At 52.2% G+C, this 16,430-nt stretch overlaps 1 protein-coding gene across 1 annotated transcript; it reads left to right on the forward strand.

Moving 5' to 3' along the window:
- Nucleotides 1-143: 143 nt before the first annotated feature.
- Nucleotides 144-11,777, forward strand: CCDC185 (coiled-coil domain containing 185; the record flags this gene model as incomplete). Its single annotated transcript, XM_080824494.1, has 3 exons — nt 144-661; nt 821-955; nt 9,800-11,777. The coding sequence occupies 3 exons, from the start codon at nt 144-146 to the stop codon at nt 11,775-11,777; spliced, it is 2,631 nt and encodes an 876-aa protein (XP_080680620.1).
- Between the last annotated feature and the right edge of the window lie 4,653 nt (nt 11,778-16,430).

Genomic DNA, 16,430 nt, shown 5'->3' on the forward strand with positions numbered 1-16,430 from the left:
CGCAACCCGAGGCAGCGCCGCCGGGCGCCGCGCCGGTGGACGGCGGGGGAGGGGCGGCCGGGCCGGGGTTGCGCGGGGACCGCGGCCGCTAAGTCTGCAGCATCCCCGCGTCTCCTGCTGGACCCGCACTTTTCCCCGGGCCTATGCGTGTCACTCTCGGGCACCTCGCGGCGCGGCAGCGGGTCCCCGCGCGACCCACGCCCCCGCTCCGGGTCCTGCCCCGGGGTCACGGGGGGTCCCGGCGCGGCGGCCCCTCCCTGGCCCGTGGGCTCCCGCGCTTACCTGAGGGGCTCCTCTGGCAGCTTCCTTCCCGCCTCCGCCGCCTCCCCGCGCCGCTCCGACCCGCATCTGTGCGCGACCTCTGCCGCCGCCGCCGTGCGAGCCAGACGGAAGCCTCGGCGGCGCCCACGCCCGCCCCCCGCCCGCGCCCCCCCCTCCGGCTCCCGGGGCGCTCGGGCGCTGGGGGTGGGGACGCCGGCCCGGCCGCGCGCCCGCCACCTGAGCTCGAGAACGCGGCGGCGCGGACGGGGGCGGGGGCGCGCGGCAGGCGGGGGCGCGCACGGGCACGCGGCCTGCCGCCGAAGCCGGCGCGCGAGGGGCGGGGCCGCCGCGGCACCGCGGCCAATCGGAATCCCGCGCGCCTGCACCTGCCCGCCCCGCGGCGGGGCGGCGGGGCGGCCTCCCACCCACGCGGGGGGCCCGCGACAGGTCCGCCCTGGGTCCCCGCGAAGGGTCCGCGTGTCCCCTTGGGGCCCGCGTAGCAACCGAAGCGGCTGAGACTCTCTCCCCCTCCCAGGGCAACCCGGCGTTTGCCCTTCAGGATCCGCGGGAGCGCCGATCCAGGCCCGTGCCTTGGAGCCGCCCGGGCCTCTCCCCTCGTCTGCGCCGCCTGCGTCTGTCCCGCGGGGGAACTGAGCGGGGAGGGGGTGCGGTCCTTGCAGCTGGAGAAGGCTGGGTACCCGGAGAAGGGAGGCCTCTGGAGGGGTGGGCCTCAACCCGAGGGGGTCGGTGTTGGCTCCCAGTCCTCACGGGTAGCCTGAGCCTCCGCGTGGCTCTTGGAGCCTCCCTGCCTCCCGGCCACCTGGGGCTGCCCTGTGTGTCCCTTGAGACTTCCATGCCTCCTGTTTCTAGAAAACCACGAGTGGGACAAGCTTCTTCCTGTCTGATGGTCATTTACGCCATCTGTGCGTCCAACCACAGTGCACAGCCACAAAGTCTGGGCTCCCTGAAAGCGTGCATGCCCCTCAGAGGGCGGCAGGCCAAGCCTCAGCTCCCAGAAGGAGCTCCGGGAGCTAAACGATGAGGCTCACACCTGGGAAGCAGCTGGGTGGGTCCCATTCTTATTAACTGGTCACATTCACGGCAGGTATTCTATGATGGTGGGAAATTGGGAGCAGCCTGGTGCAGGGGAAGGCACTCGGGGGAGCCCTGCAGCCCCCATCTAAGCGTGTCTCCCTAATGGACAAGCTGAGACATGACGGGGCCAAGGCCACAGGAGTGGCTCCCTCTCTCTCGGCCAGCCTGGGGCGGTGATGCGCAGCAAGGGGACCTTGGAGGTAAAGTCAGGCTCCTCCATGGCGGTCACTCAGGGACACTGGCACAAAGCCACTTAGCTGTCTGAAGTTCGGGGCTTTTGGGAGCCTCTGGTAGTGCTTTCAGAAAGACCTTCAGGGGTTAATTACATTAAAAGTGTTATCTTCTTGACTTATTTTTTCATCTCATCTGTCACCTTGCCTTTTCTCCTGGTTTAAGACTCTTCCCTTTAAAGCCACTGTCAGCGCGGCACAAACCACTTACTCAACGCTAGCGTTCATTCAGCTCCCTTACAAACCTAACCCTGCAGCTCTTACACATGGCATCTGCTTATCCGTTCGGCAAATACATTTTCCGTCCCAGTGCGGAAGATGCTCTCCGGGCCATGGAGATCCAGGACGGAACTAACCAGTGATGCTGATCCTGCTGGAGCGCATGTTCCACGGAGGGACACTGGCCGTGACTCATCCCCACTCCCCATGCTTCCAGCCCGGAAAGAATGCCCTTCACCTGGGACGTTCCTGATGTTTCAGGACTTTTCTTCTGGAAATGGCTGCCATCTACCAGGTATCTCTAAGTTGACAGAGAGCAGGAACAAGGTCTTAATCTTCACATCCATCATGACGCCAAGGGCAACAATTATCGGCTGAATGAAGGAAGGGCGTGTCTTTCCACAGAAACACAACCAGTGTGGCCAAAGCAGGCACTGGACATGCTTCAGTGAGTGATGGGGACATTCTCTCGGGGGACTTCCTGGCAGAAGACTTTGTAAATATTCACAGAGCCCCCACGTGTAGCCCTGCAGTGGACCTGGGGATCTCAGGGGGGATGAGAGTCCTCAGTGGGGATGTCCATCCGGTCAGGGAGGTCAGAGAAGACTCCCCTGGGACCAAGACTTCAAGAAGAAGCCCCGTTCCGTGTGGAGGCAGGGACAGTTACTGGTGTTGCCCAGAACAGTGGCCGTGTAGAGACCCAGGCGGGTAGACCAAGGTGCCTCTGGCCACTTCCTGCTGACAGCAGCATGGCTGAGACCCTGCCCCAGTTCTCCGTGTGGGTGCCTGGGCTGGAACTTGGGGGGGGGGGGCAGGGGATGGCCGAGGGTGCCCACCCAGCTGCTAACTCCAGCAAAGGGCTCACGTGCACGGGTGTTACACTACACGAACTCAGTGGACCACCTGGGCCAGACCCCCCATGGCACAGCGGTCTGCCCTTGCCCTTGCCCAGACCCCCCATGGCACAGCTTTCGGAAAAACACATTTCCTTTGAAGTTAAAAACCCCAGGCTCAATTGTAACCAACCAGGAGAGGGAAAGACAGACTTTAAAAACTCCACGCTTTTTTTTAAGTTGTAACAAACTTAAACTTCAGACTTAAACTTCAGAAAACCTTCAACAAAATGCCTGTTCTGTTGAGGATGAAAAAGTGACCCCTTATCGGGTACATGATGACGTGCAACTCTTCCCCCCACGTTTCTACTGGAAAAACCTCTCCGGATGTTTAGCATTACAAACTCTTTCCAATAAGATTCCAAAAGTAAGTAACTGTGCTGTTTTGTGTGTATGGGTCACCATTAGCTTGGAAAGTGCTATTTTGACTCCTTCTTTTCTTCACAAGAATTGGCTAATTACCATCTGCTTTTAATTGCACAAAGGTGACAAATGGGAAAACCATCAAAATCCTGAAATGCCACTCCACCGCCAATGCCTAAAATCCTCTCCTGCCCCCCTTGACCACACTCGATTCCACAGCTCTGGGTTGGGTCCTCACTCCGCCACCGCGGGGCGCCCCATCTGTGCCCCCTGTGTATCTCATGTGTGCCCTCGGGAGGCCAACCCCACCTGCGAGGCAGCCGCATGGGGTTGGCAGGGACCACGCTCACAGCTTCCACATCCACTCCGCCTGCTTACGCCCGCGGAAGCTACCACGTGGAAGGTTCGAATCGTGCGTAAATGCTGGTCTCCATGGAAACCTGACTTTCATGGTGCCAGGCTCGTATCCCACGATTTTCTTTTTTTAAAGAAGTTTACAAACTACAGTTTTCATTCTTCGTAGGGCATGAGCCTAAGGTTTCCGTTGACCGCCCTGGGTGTTCACATGAGATTGTTTTTCCTTCACTGTTTGGTGGCTCTTGGATTGTTAACGCGTCCGTGTCTTGCGTGCACGCTTGGAGAGTGGCTCTGTGCCGTATTTGTAGATACTGTTACTCTGGGGTGTCTGTGTTCTTGGGCAAGGTGAAGAAAACATGGGGCGGGCATGAAAGACTGAATTTCTGTGAAACTATTCCAAAGCTGCATTTGGAAAATTCGTAATTTATGCTCATATCCAGCCAGTGAGAAAAACACCTTGGACCCAAAAATCATCTTCTTAAAAAAAGGTGGTCTCAAAGCAATGCAATAGAAATATACCATGATATATATTATATATAGGGACAATTTTAAATTTACTAGTAGCCACATTAAAACAAGCAATATGTGAAATTAACTTTGACAATGTATTTCTTTCTTTCTTTTTTTAATTTAAGAGAGAGAGAAAGAGAACAGGCAGGGGGAGCAGCAGGCAGGGAGAGAACCAGATTCCCCACTGAGCAGGGAGCCCGATCTGGGGCTCGATCCCAGGACCCTGGGATCATGACCTGAGCGGAAGGCAGACGCTTAACCATCTGAGCCACCCACGCACCCCAATAATGTATCTTCTTTAGTTCCTTTGTTTGAAATAGCATCTCGGGGCACTTGAGGGACTCTGTTTGTGAAGCGTCTGCCTTCAGCTCAGGTTTCGATCCCAGGGTCCTGGGTGGGAGCCCGGCATTGGGCTCCCCGCTCAGCGAGGAGTCTGCTTCCTCCTCTCCCTCTGTCTGCTCATGCTCTCTCTCACTCTTTCTTTCAAATGAATAAATAAAATCTTTAAAAGAAAAAAAATAGCATCTCGGTGCACCTGGGTGGCTCAGTGGGTTAAAGCTCAGGTCATGATCCCAGGGTCCTGGAATCGAGCCCCAAATCGAGCTTTCTGCTCAGGGGGGAGCCTCTTTCCCCCCTCTCTCTCTGCCTGCTTCTCTGCCTACTCGTGATCTCTGTCAAGCAGATAAATAAAATCTTAAAAAAAAAAAAAGCATCTCAAGTAACGAGTATACAAAAGTGTTTAGATATTTGGTGTACTCTCTCACAGTCAGTTTTTGAACTCCAGCGTGCATTCTAGAACACTTGACAGTTGGAACCACCCACAAAGTAGCTCTGAGAGCCAGGAGCAGTGCTGAGAGAGAACTTGAAGTGGCCAGAGCCGGCTTCCCAGGAAGCACGCAGAGCATACTCCCATTTCCGAGATTAATCTGAATTGTGCGGTCTGAGCATGTTTGCCATATTTTCCAAAACTCCAACAAATGAAAAACAGGGGTCCCAGATCTTTATTTGGCAGAAGGCCCAAATTCAGGAGCATCCAGGGAAGTGCACTGGGGATTTTCCTGCCAAATAAAAAGAAGGTTGATTGTTTGCAGTATGGAGGAATGCTTGGCAGCTTAGCATTAGGAAAACACCTCTTTCATCTGCCCCAGGGGAGGAGCCCATCATCTCCCCAGGGCTCCATCCAATGCTTGCCCCCCTCTGCTATGCTCCAAGCTCTCTAGCCTCCTTGGCAGCCCTCAGAGGAAATGTGTCTCCTCCCCCACCTCAGTCCAGTCCCTTCCAGGCATTCTATCTGTTGTTCCTCATCTCCAAGTACCTCATCTCCAAGACTGCTGCTCCATGGAGCTGGTCACTGCCGCTCACTCCTGCCCAGGCTTCTCCAGGAGGAATCCACCCTTGGGTCCTGATCCCTTGACCTCTGACCTGGGCCCTCCTGGCCCCCAGCCCCTGTCCAAGTTCACCTTCCTTTTTGCTCACCTGGATCACTGAACCGATCTCCTTGCTGGTCCCTCTCCAATCCTCACTTCTCCCCAGTTTGCCCCCCACACTGCTGCCAGGCTGAGTTGCAAAATATAGACCCACTCAGGTCACTTCTTTCAGTTTCCGGACACTTCTGGACCCCTCCCTGTTGTCTACACAGTAGGTTTTCAGCCCTCTCTATAAGTAGAACTCCAGTTCTCCTCAATGAGGTGTTACCAAGAGCCCCAGGCTGTAGAGCAGGTAAAGCATGAGCTGCTCTGAGGGCAGAGGAGGGGTAGGGACAGAGGCCTCTGTGCTGCAAAGATGCCCACCTGGCCTGGGGCCCATGGCAGCTGTCGCGATCCTGGAGTGGGAAGCTCTGCTCCCAGCCAGACATGGAGGTCCTCATGGAAGCCAGGCGTGGCCACAGTCCTGGTGTCATCACCTGGGATCCTGGCTGCCCCTAACTTTCGTGCCAACAGCGCCCTGCGTGGAACCCTCCTGACCGACAACCCAGATGAACTCATCTTCTGAACTGGGCCTCTCTCCTCTAGGGATTCCGTTAAGGTCACTAACCACTTGTCACATCTGTGCCCCCGATGTGTTTCTCCTGGCAACGTGGTGGGCAAAGGCTCCAGATGACCTTCTAACCCTGTGCCATGATCAAGTTAAGACTTTGCCCTTCATTCAGTCAGCAACAGAGTGGGGGCGAGCCATCTCCAGCTCCATGAGGAATTCTGAGAACCCCCAGGGGGAAGCAAGAGGCCAAGAGCCCTCAAGTGGGAATATGACTCCTTGGGTTCTTGGCCTGGCTTTGCACCAAACTTGGGTCTTTCCATTCATCCCTACACTGCTACAGTCTTACTCCTCTTGGCATAATCATAATGATAATTCTAATATTTATCAGGCAGCAACCACATGCCAGGCACCGCTGTAAGCATTTTTCATGGATTAACTCATTTCTGCTTTACAGAACGAAGCACAGTGTTTACTGGACGGAACTCCCCTTTTCCAGTGACATTTGGAGCTGAAATCCACGGATGATCTCCAGCAGGGATGAAGAAGCCAGAACTTGAGCAGCGAAGCATCCAGTCGAGGGGACTCTGCGGGTTGCTGGCAGGGCTCCAGGCCCTTGGATGCCTGTGCTCCGTCCCCCATAACCCTGTTCTGCAGTGACAGGAAGCGGCTGGTACTGGCTGCAGCCCGATTTCCAGGCAGAAAATATTCCTAGGTGTTTTCCAAAACTTTAACGAGAGCTAGGACACTCGGGTGTCAGCGTGACTCAGTTCATACCTAAACAGCTCTTAATTTAAATTACTCCATTTCATATGGAATTTGATTTTTTTTAAGTCACCTCTTAGTAAAAATTGCCATCACAAAGGCATTTTTCTGGCGATGATATATAAGTAGCACCAACAGAAATCTCAGGCTCCTGTTCCCATCTGAATGTGCTGATGGGCCCCTCTGAGGCTGCACTGTGGGTACATGGCCAGGTCTCAGATTTGTCTTAAGGACATGTTATCAATTCCTACTGGGCCTGCCTGAGAGGATTGGTGCAAAGTTGGTAACTCACAGGGTCCTGCTTGGTCCTCTCCTGAAAGGAGTGACCATATTTGGAGAATATTGCCCAGAACTTTTCCCCACTGTACCCCAGACAAAGGAGCATAGCCAAGAACCCACAGCACAGGATGAACATGGAATTACCCTAATTCCATTCTTTTCTTTAGCTGGGAAATCTGCAGAAACTTCTGTAAACCCATATATTCATTTAAGTCTCACAACTCTTAACTGAGGCCTCTCAGGACATCAACATAACATTTGCTAATGCACTGACGTGTGAAGCCCTTAGGGATAACTTTATCTCACCCTCAGGACAGCTCCCCTCCTCCATTCCCCTTTTCCAGAACGCCAGAGACCACACAGGTGGAGAGTGGCCGAAGACACTCAGACTCACCTTTTCAGGATCAGATCCAGTGCTTTTCCCTGGACCTTAGGGAGCCTCACCAAGGAAAAATAAGCTCTCTCTTTTCCCAGATGACATGTTACTTTATATGGAAAACCCAAAAGACTCCACCCCCAAAGTACTAGAACTCATACAGCAATTCAGTAATGTGGCACGATAAAAATCAATGTACAGAAATCAGTTGCTTTCTTATACACTAACAATGAAAATATAGAAAGGGAAATTAGAGAATCAATTCCATTTACTTTAGCACCAAGAACCATAAGATACCTGGGAATAAACCTAACCAACGAGGTAAAGGATCTATACACGAGGAACTACAGAACACTCATGAAAGAAACTGAAGAAGACACAAAAAGATGGAAAACCATTCCATGCTCATGGATCGAAGAATGAACATTGTTAAAATGTCTATACTGCCCAGAGCAATCTAAACTTTTAATGCCACCCCGATCAAAATTCCACTAGCATTTTTCAAAGTGCTGGAACAAACAATCCTAAAATTTGTATGGAACCAGAAAAGACCAAATCACTAAGGAAATGTTGAAAAAGAAAAACAAAAGTGGGGGCATCACATTGCATGATTTCAAGCTATATTACAAAGCTGTGATCACCAAGACAGTATGGTACCAGCACAAAAACAGACACACAGACCAGTGGAACAGAGTAGAGAGTCCAGATATGGACACACAACTCGACAAAGCAGGAAAAAATATACAGTGGGAAAAAGACAGTCTCTTCAATAAATGGTGATGGGAAAATTGGACAGCTTTCTATGAAACTCAACCATTATCTTACACCATACACAAAGATAACCTCAAAATGGATAAAAGACCTCAACATGAGGCAGGACTCTATAAAAATCCTAGAGGAGAACATGGGCAGTAACCTCAACATCAGCCACAGCACCTTCTTTCGAGACACGTCTCCAAAGGCAAAGGAAACAAAAGTGAAAATGAGCTTTTGGGACTTCATCAAGATCAAAACTTCTTCACAGCAAAGGAAACAGTCAACAAAACGAAGAGGCAACCCATGGAATGGGAGAAGATATTCACAAATGACACTACAGACAAAGGGTTGATATCCAAGATCTATAAAGAACTCCTCAAACTCAGCACCCAAAAACCAGATAATCACGTCAAAAAATGGGCAGAAGACATGAGCAGACATGTCTTCCAAAGAAGACATACAAATGGCTGACAGACACAAGAAAAAATGTTCATCATCATTAGCTATCAGGGAGATTCAAATCAAAACCACATTGAGATACCACCTTATACCAGTTAGAATGGCCAAAATTAACAGGGCAGGAAACAACAAGTGTTGGAGAGGATGTGTAGAAAGGGGAACCCTCTTACACTGTTGATGGGAATGCAAGCTGGTACAGCCACTTTAGAAAATAGTGTGGAGATTCCTCAAAAAATTAAAAATAGAGCTTCCCTATGACCTGCAATTGCACTACTGGGTATTTACACCAAAGATACAAATGCAGTGAAAAGGAGAGTCATCTGTACCCCAATGTTCATAGTAGCAATGGCCACAATTGCCAAACTGTGGGAAGATCCAAGATGCCCTTCAACGGATGAATGGATAAAGAAGATATAGTCCATATATACTATGGAGTATTATGCCTCCATCAGAAAGGATGAATACCCAACACTTGTATCAACATGGACAGGAATGGAGGAGATTATGCTGAGTAAATTAGTCAAGCAGAGTCAATTATATGGTTTCACTTACTTGTGGAGCATAAGGAATAACACGGAGGACATGGGGAGATGGAGAGGAGAAGGGAGTTGGGGTAAATCAGAGCAGGAGAAAAACTATGAGAGACTGTGGACTCTGAGAAACAAACTGAGGGTTTTGGAGGGGCGGGGGGTGGGAGGTTGGGTGAGCCTGGTGGTGGGTATAATGGAGGGCACATACTGCATGGAGCACTGGGTGTGGTGTATAAACAATGAATCTTGGAACACTGAAAAAGTAAAATAAATTAAAAAAAAAAAACAAGGAAAAATAATCTCGCAAAACAGGAGAAAAGGGACTAAAAGCAATGGATGTGGGTTCAGTGGTAATTTGCTGATGCTATTTCAGAAGTGTGCACACAACATTCATATTTTGACGAAGGCAGTAATTGCTACACTAGGGAAAAAAGACTAGTCTTTTTCCTGTTCTAAAGTTAAAAAAAAAAAAAGTAAATAAAACATACTGGGGCTTGCTAACTTAAACAGGCAAAAAGGTGGGGAAGTGTGTGAATGTGCTGCTCCAGCCTCCTCTCACTTTGCATACAGGGCACCACGACCATCCCCCTAGTTCCGTTCTGGAATGACCCCTTCACTAGAGTTCTTTTAAAATCCTGCTACTTGAAGGTATACAAATGCAAGGTCAGTCCCTGCCTGAAATACTGGGGGCTCCTAGTGCCCCCTCAGCTTTTGGGCCCCTGATTCCTGCAGTCCCCTCCCCCTGGCCACGCAGGTGCTGGAAGGCCAGTGGTCGAGCAGCATTGTGAAGTGGGCAGAGCGTCACAGGCACGGACCGGGGGTCGGGGGTCGGGGGTCGGGGGTGGGGGGAGGCCCCAGCACCGCAGAGCCCGGGACCCTCGCTCACACGCCGGGCACGAGCATGGAAGGCTTGGGCCGCTTCTCCCCGCGCTGCGTCCTGGCCCCGGGTGGGAAGCGCGCGTCGGCGGCGCGGCTGCATGGGCCCGGAGCTGGGACTGAGCCCTGCTTGGGCTCGGGGCCCACGACCCCGGGCGAGGTGAACGAGGTCGCGGCGCCCTGGCCCTACCGGCGCTGCGCGCCCATAGCGGGGCCTCGTCGGCGCAGGTGTTCCCACTCGCCAAGGGAAAGCCGCAGCCTGACTGACGTGGCCGCAAGGCCCCCGGACCGCGCCAGGAGGCCCAGGCCCCGAGGCCGGCACCTAGAGGACGCCTGGGCCGAGCCGGGGCCCAAGGCTCAGCCCGGAGGCGGCGCTCACAGCCCGGCCTGGCGGCGGCAGCCCCACCAGCACAGCCCTCCCGCCCAGGGAGACTCGCCCTCTCCTTACCCTGAGGGAGCCTACACCCCCCTGAGTGGGATCTTCGCGGTGGAGAGGGCACAGAGTGGAGACCAGTGGGCGGTGCCGCTGTGCAGGGGTCCAGGTCACTGGTCCCTGTCGTCGGCTCCCTCAGAGAAGTCTTCTGTGCCATCTCAAGACTTCAGGGCACAGTCGGCATGCGTGTGCGCCCATAAGAGGGACAGCAGTGATTTGCTGGAGTCGTTAGCCAGCCAGGTCTCCCAGCCTTCGGTGTCCAGCAAAGAGATTCAGAGCCCACACGCCCAGATGCTCAAGAGCAAGCTGGAGGAGGCGGTCATGTCCTCCAGGAACCAGAAGATCGTGGCCCTAGTGCTGACCCGGCTCCAGAAGGCCCAGAGGATGCGGGAGCTGCAGCAGCAGGCGGCAGTGGCCTGGGAGGAGCTAAAGCGCTCAGACCAGAAGGTGCAGATAACCTTGGAGAGGGAGCGCAAGCTGCTTCTGCAGGAGAGCCAGGAGCAGTGGCGGCAAAAGGAGCAGCGTGTCCGACGGCGGGACGGCAAAGCCAGGAGCGCTCCCAGGTCGGCAGAGCACGCGTGCAGGGCACTGCGGGAGAATCCGGAGCGAGCCCGGGCGGTGGCCGAGCCAGAGCCTGCGCCCCGGAGGCAGACCCGAGAGCTGCTTTTGCAGGAGCCGGAGAGGATGGTGCAGGGCCTGCGAGAGCAGGACTGCCCACAGCCGCAGGAGAAGCTGGATCAGGCCTCTCACCGGAAGAGCCCGCCCACCATGGAGCCCCAGAAAAAGGTCCAGGAGACCAACCTCAGTTCCCTCGTCAACTACCAGGCCCGGAAGGTCCTGCTGGACTGCCAGGCCAAGGCCGAGGAGCTCCTCAGGAAGCTGTCCCTGGAGCAGAGCTCCCAGCGGCTCCATGAGATCCCGCAGGGCCTGCTGCACGAGCGCCCGCGGGAGCTGAGGGACAGGGCGCAGAAGCCAGAGGAGCGGCTGCAGCAGGTGCGGCGGCGCACGCAGGCCGCAGAGGAGCAGACGAGAGCGCACAAGCGGCTGCTGGCCGAGCTGGCCGAGCAGAAGGGGCAGCCCGCCAGGAGCAACGTCCAGAGGGCCATCAGGGACAAGGTGCAGCACATCCACGAGCTCAGCGTCCTGCGGGAGAAGAACCATCACATCCTGAAGCTGAAAGCTGAGAAGGAGGAGAAGTGCCACATCGCCGGCATCAAGGAGGCCATCCGGAAAAAGGAGCAGAGGATGGAGCAGATCTCCCGGGAGAAAGACGCCACCTTTGAGGAGTTCCAGAAGATCTCCAGGGCCTCCAGAAGAGACCACGCCCGCGTGCTGGCCAGCAGCTTCCTGGACCGGAGGGCGCGTGAGACCCAGCACGGGTCCGGGACACCGGGCTGCTGAGAGCCGGGCGCCGGGAACCCGCACAGGGGTGAGGGAGAGGGGGGCAATGGATGCCCTCTATAATCTGATTATAACTGAGCGCTGATTTGAAAAAGTATATAAAATAGCTGCATGTTCCTCTCATGAACAAGTTCATTGATTCATGCGGGGAGCTGAGAGGGTTGGGGATAGAAATTTGGGGGTTTTAAGAAAATGACTTGTGATCAAAGTTTCAATTTAAATAGAAAATATTAGCTCTTCAGTAACCTTGGGAGCACACATCAGACCCATTTTTCTTTTTAAGATTTTATTTATTTGACAGAGAGACCACGAGAGAAGGAACACAAGCAGGGGTGTGGGAGAGGGAGAAGCCGGCTCCCCGCTGAGGAAGGAGCAGGATATCTGGGCTTGATCTCGGGACCCTGGGATCATGAGCTGAGCCCAAGACAGACACTTAAGGACTGAGCCACCCAGGCACCCCCAGGCCCATTTTTGAGGAACTAAAGTCTGCAGGAGGGGATTCAGTTCTGGGTCATAAGTCTCTTCCTGTTTCAGAACTTACAAATTATAATTGGTATTTCCAAGGGATGCTTTGAGAGATGACAAATAAAATAACCAATGTAAGGTGAGATGTGAGGTACTGGGCAGAAGAAATCTCCAAGATAGAAAAGAGATTGTGTGAATGGGTGAGTGGGGGTAGATTTCTGTAAACAAGTGCATACTACATCCCCTCAGGTGTTTATAATGCACCTGAAAGTTTTAAAGGCTCTGAGAAGGCCTGGAGTAAAGAAATTTAATTGTTGAAACTAGAGTTTTACACAAACCGCGGAACCCCTTTTTCCTTGGATCACTCCATGAAACTGGTGTTCTGTGACATGTTTGGGTCATGTTTTGCTGCTTCATCCAAGAGCTCTCTGGAATCTTCTGCTCTGATTCTTTGCACACTGCTCCTCTTTGGCCAGTCCTATCCAGTCTTTTGGAACAAAATTCTGTCCCTCTTGAAGGAGGTGGATGATGTCATCTGTCTACCCACATGGTGTCTAATTGACCTCACCAGCCCTGAATGAATGACTCAGCATGATTCAGGAGGATGACATTTTCAAATTAAGGAACTACAAGCTGAGTAGGACTTAACCCACCACATTGCAAAGCTTCTATCAAAAAATTAGCCAGGTTTTTCTTCAAAGCCCCTAATGTAAATTTGTCTTTTGAAAAGAGAGAAAGAATAAGCCTGATTGTCTTACTAGGATTTTTTGAAATGACATGAAAGATAACCTGGCCAGGATTTTGATCAGAGGTCATGATGAGACTCACATTCTCACTTTTTAAAAAATTTATTATTTATTTGAGAGAGCGTGGGAGTGGGGGATGGACAAGCAGACCCTCGCTGAGCTTGGTGTACAAGGCGGGGCTCAACCCCACAACCCCGAGATCATGATGTGAGTTGAAATCAAGAGTTGGTCCCTCCACAGATGGGGTCACCCGGGCACCCATATTCTCACGTAGTGGGGACGGGACCTTCTCCCTTTTCATGTGCTTTCCCCTGCCCTGGGAGCCCCCAGTGAGGCCTCATCGGGCCCTCCCTCCTTTGCTCAAAAAATGCTCCTGCATCTTGCTTCAATTTCCACCTACTCTCTCCTCTTCCCTCGAGTTAATCCACTGTTCCAGCCACATGCTGCATGCATTCCCGGCTTTGTGGGACAGCGCTGGATGCTTCAGACTTCCTGCGAATCTAACTCCTCCTCTTGATGCCGCTGATCTGTGGAGGAAGTTACCTTCCTGAGCCTCAGCTTGCTCATCTGTAAAACAAAGTTATAATTCGTACTTGGGAGAGACGAGTAGATAATCAGCACAAGCCGCTCAGTGCAGTGCCCAGAGCCCAGTGCAGACAGTGTCGTTAAATGTTGCATTTTATTCTTGGTAATATTTGTGAGTTCCTTTCTCCCTGTCTCGACCCCCATTCATCAGACCCTGACTGGTATCTCTGAGCCTCGTTTCCATTCTTCCTCCTCTGTGAAATGTGGGGCACCTGGGCTGCTGGCCCTGACATCACCCTTCCCAGACAGACGGTCTGCATGGAGCATGCAGTTATTGGGCAGGGTGGGGCACATCCATTCCGCAATCCAGTTTTTGGCTTCCAAGCTCGACTCTCTGCTACAAGTCCAGGGTCACTATCCAAGATTTCATACCCATGCTCACCATGATGGTCAATATACAGTCAGGAAAACAGTCAAGCGGGCTGTTTTTTGTTTTTTGTGTTTTTTTTAAGATTTTACTTATTTATTTGACAGAGATCACAAGTAGGGAGAGAGGCAGGCAGGGGGGGTGAGCAGCCTCCCCGCTGAGCAGGGTGCCCGATGCGGGCCTCCATCCCAGGACCTTCAGCTCATGACCTGAGCCAAAGGCAGAGGCTTAACCCACTGAGCCACCCAGGTGCCCCAAGCAGGCTGTTTTAACCCCACATCCATATCCTGTGATTTTACGCCACTAATATTCTTTGCTCTCTCCTCCAAGAAAGAAATGCATACTGTCCTTCTTTTAGTCAATTGTTGATGAATGTGATTGGAAACAATAATCAGTATAAAATCAGACTGACAGAAGATGGAATATACTTATTTTTCCCTATTACAACCTCAGAATAAATAAATGTATTTTCCCAGATACATATATACCCTGAAAATCATCTATGAAACAAACACAGGAAGACTCTGAAAGTGGAAAGAAGGCCTACAGGCCATGGACTCAGGACCGGAGGAACCGTATAGAGTGAATGCCCTGGGTTTCCGTCCTGACCTCCTCCCAGACCTCCCAGACCTGGAGCGGAAGAAGCAGGCAACCCAGAAGCACTGACAAGTCTCCTGTCTCTAGCCAAACCAGGAAAAGGGCAGCCTAATAAGACAGAAAACTTTCAGACAGTAGCTCTACTCCAGCCAAACACCACAGCAAACCCAGTGACTCCCACCCCTATACATGCCAAAAAAGACCTCTGCCATCACAGTTCCCCAGTACCAGTGCAAACCAAACAGGGAGCTGAGGCTTCCAGCCCCCATACCCACCCACCCACCCTCACTCACTGCCACCTCCACCGCAGTCACCACGACCACCCACTCCCATGCCCATGATCACCATGACCACCCACCACCACAACCATCATCACCCCCATGCAGTAACAGGGTGCCCCTCCCTCTTCCTGCCAGGTGGTGTAAGAAAAGGCTAGTGAACAGTGAGAAGTTTTGTCACCATCCATCCGTCAGGGAGTATCCGTGAGGCCTCAAGGGGAGTGAGCACTCCCACCATCACCCAGCAGTGACGAGGAACCCCCATACACACCGCAGGTGGCAGTGGAGCCTGGGTGGGAAACTCGACTTCTCCCTCCACCTAGCATTAACGAGGCCTCAACCTCCTTCTGGAGCAGTGAGAGAGGAAAACAGATAAGACAGAGGGTTTAAATATGAAACTCAGAATGACCAGGTTTCAACTGAAAATCACTTGTCATACCAAAAACCAAGAATATCTCAAATTGAATGAAAAAGACAACATGGGGATGACAAGTGGGAGAAATAGCTAAAGATTCAACAGCAGACACAATAAAAGTTCTTCTGTAAACAATTATGAACACACTGGAAACAACTGGGAAAAAAAAAACACAACTAAGTCTTGGCAAAGAAATGAAAGGTATAAAGAATCACCAGATGGAGAGTTTACAGCTGGAAAACACAGCAACAAAAATAAAAAGCTAAGTGGATAGGCTCCACAGCAGAAAGGAACAACAAAATCACCCAATCTGAGAAACAGAAAATTTGCCAAGGCAGGGGTGGGGGCGGGGGGAAGGCCTTGTGGAATTGTGGGCCTATAACACAAGATCTAGTGTCACGGCGAGAAGGGAGGAGAAAGCAGGCAGTTCTCAAGGAAATAATGGCTGAAAAATTTACAAACTTGGTAAACGAAATAACCTTACATATTCCAGATGTGTGAACCCCAAAAAAGGGTAAACCCCCAGAAATGCGTAAAGATACATCTTAGTCTGTTGGGCCCATGGTCAAAGGAGAGAGACTGATGCAAAGCTTTATTTCCCGCCAAGCATCAAGAATCAAACTGACCGGCCAGTGCTGTCCCTTGCAAAGAGGCAACCTTCTCTTCTTTACAGACTAGCTTTTAAGGGCAAAGGCCATGTGGTTGGGCCTGGCCATGCACAGATGACCAATGAGATTGTAACACAGAGAAAGCTGCATAGTCCTGCTAGGTCACACATAAGTGACCAATTGAATTACAATTTACCCTATAGTAGATATTTGAACTAGGCTATCACCTTGGTCAGAATTGGCACCCAAAGGGCAGGGCCCATACTCCTTGGTAGCTAGGGAGACAGTATGGGCCCCCACCGATTGGATACCTCCACCTGGCCTGACCCACCCTTGTATTCCGGCTTTGTTACCTGGGACTGGTTTCCAGGACTTGTTTTTAAGTAAGTTCCCTGAAGGGGGAGGGGCAGGGGCAGGATGCAGCTGCTCTGGCTAAACAGGCCCTTACATAGTCAAATTTCTAAAACTGAAAAAAAGAAAAAATTCTTCTTTTAAAAGATTTTATTTATTGGGGCACCTGGGTGGCTCAGTGGGTTAAACCCTCTGCCTTCAGCTCAGGTCATGATCTCAGGGTCCTGGAATTGAGTCCCAC

The sequence above is a fragment of the Martes martes genome (genome assembly GCF_963455335.1).
Source record: "Martes martes genome assembly, chromosome: 15".
NCBI classification, from domain to species: Eukaryota; Metazoa; Chordata; class Mammalia; order Carnivora; family Mustelidae; genus Martes; species Martes martes.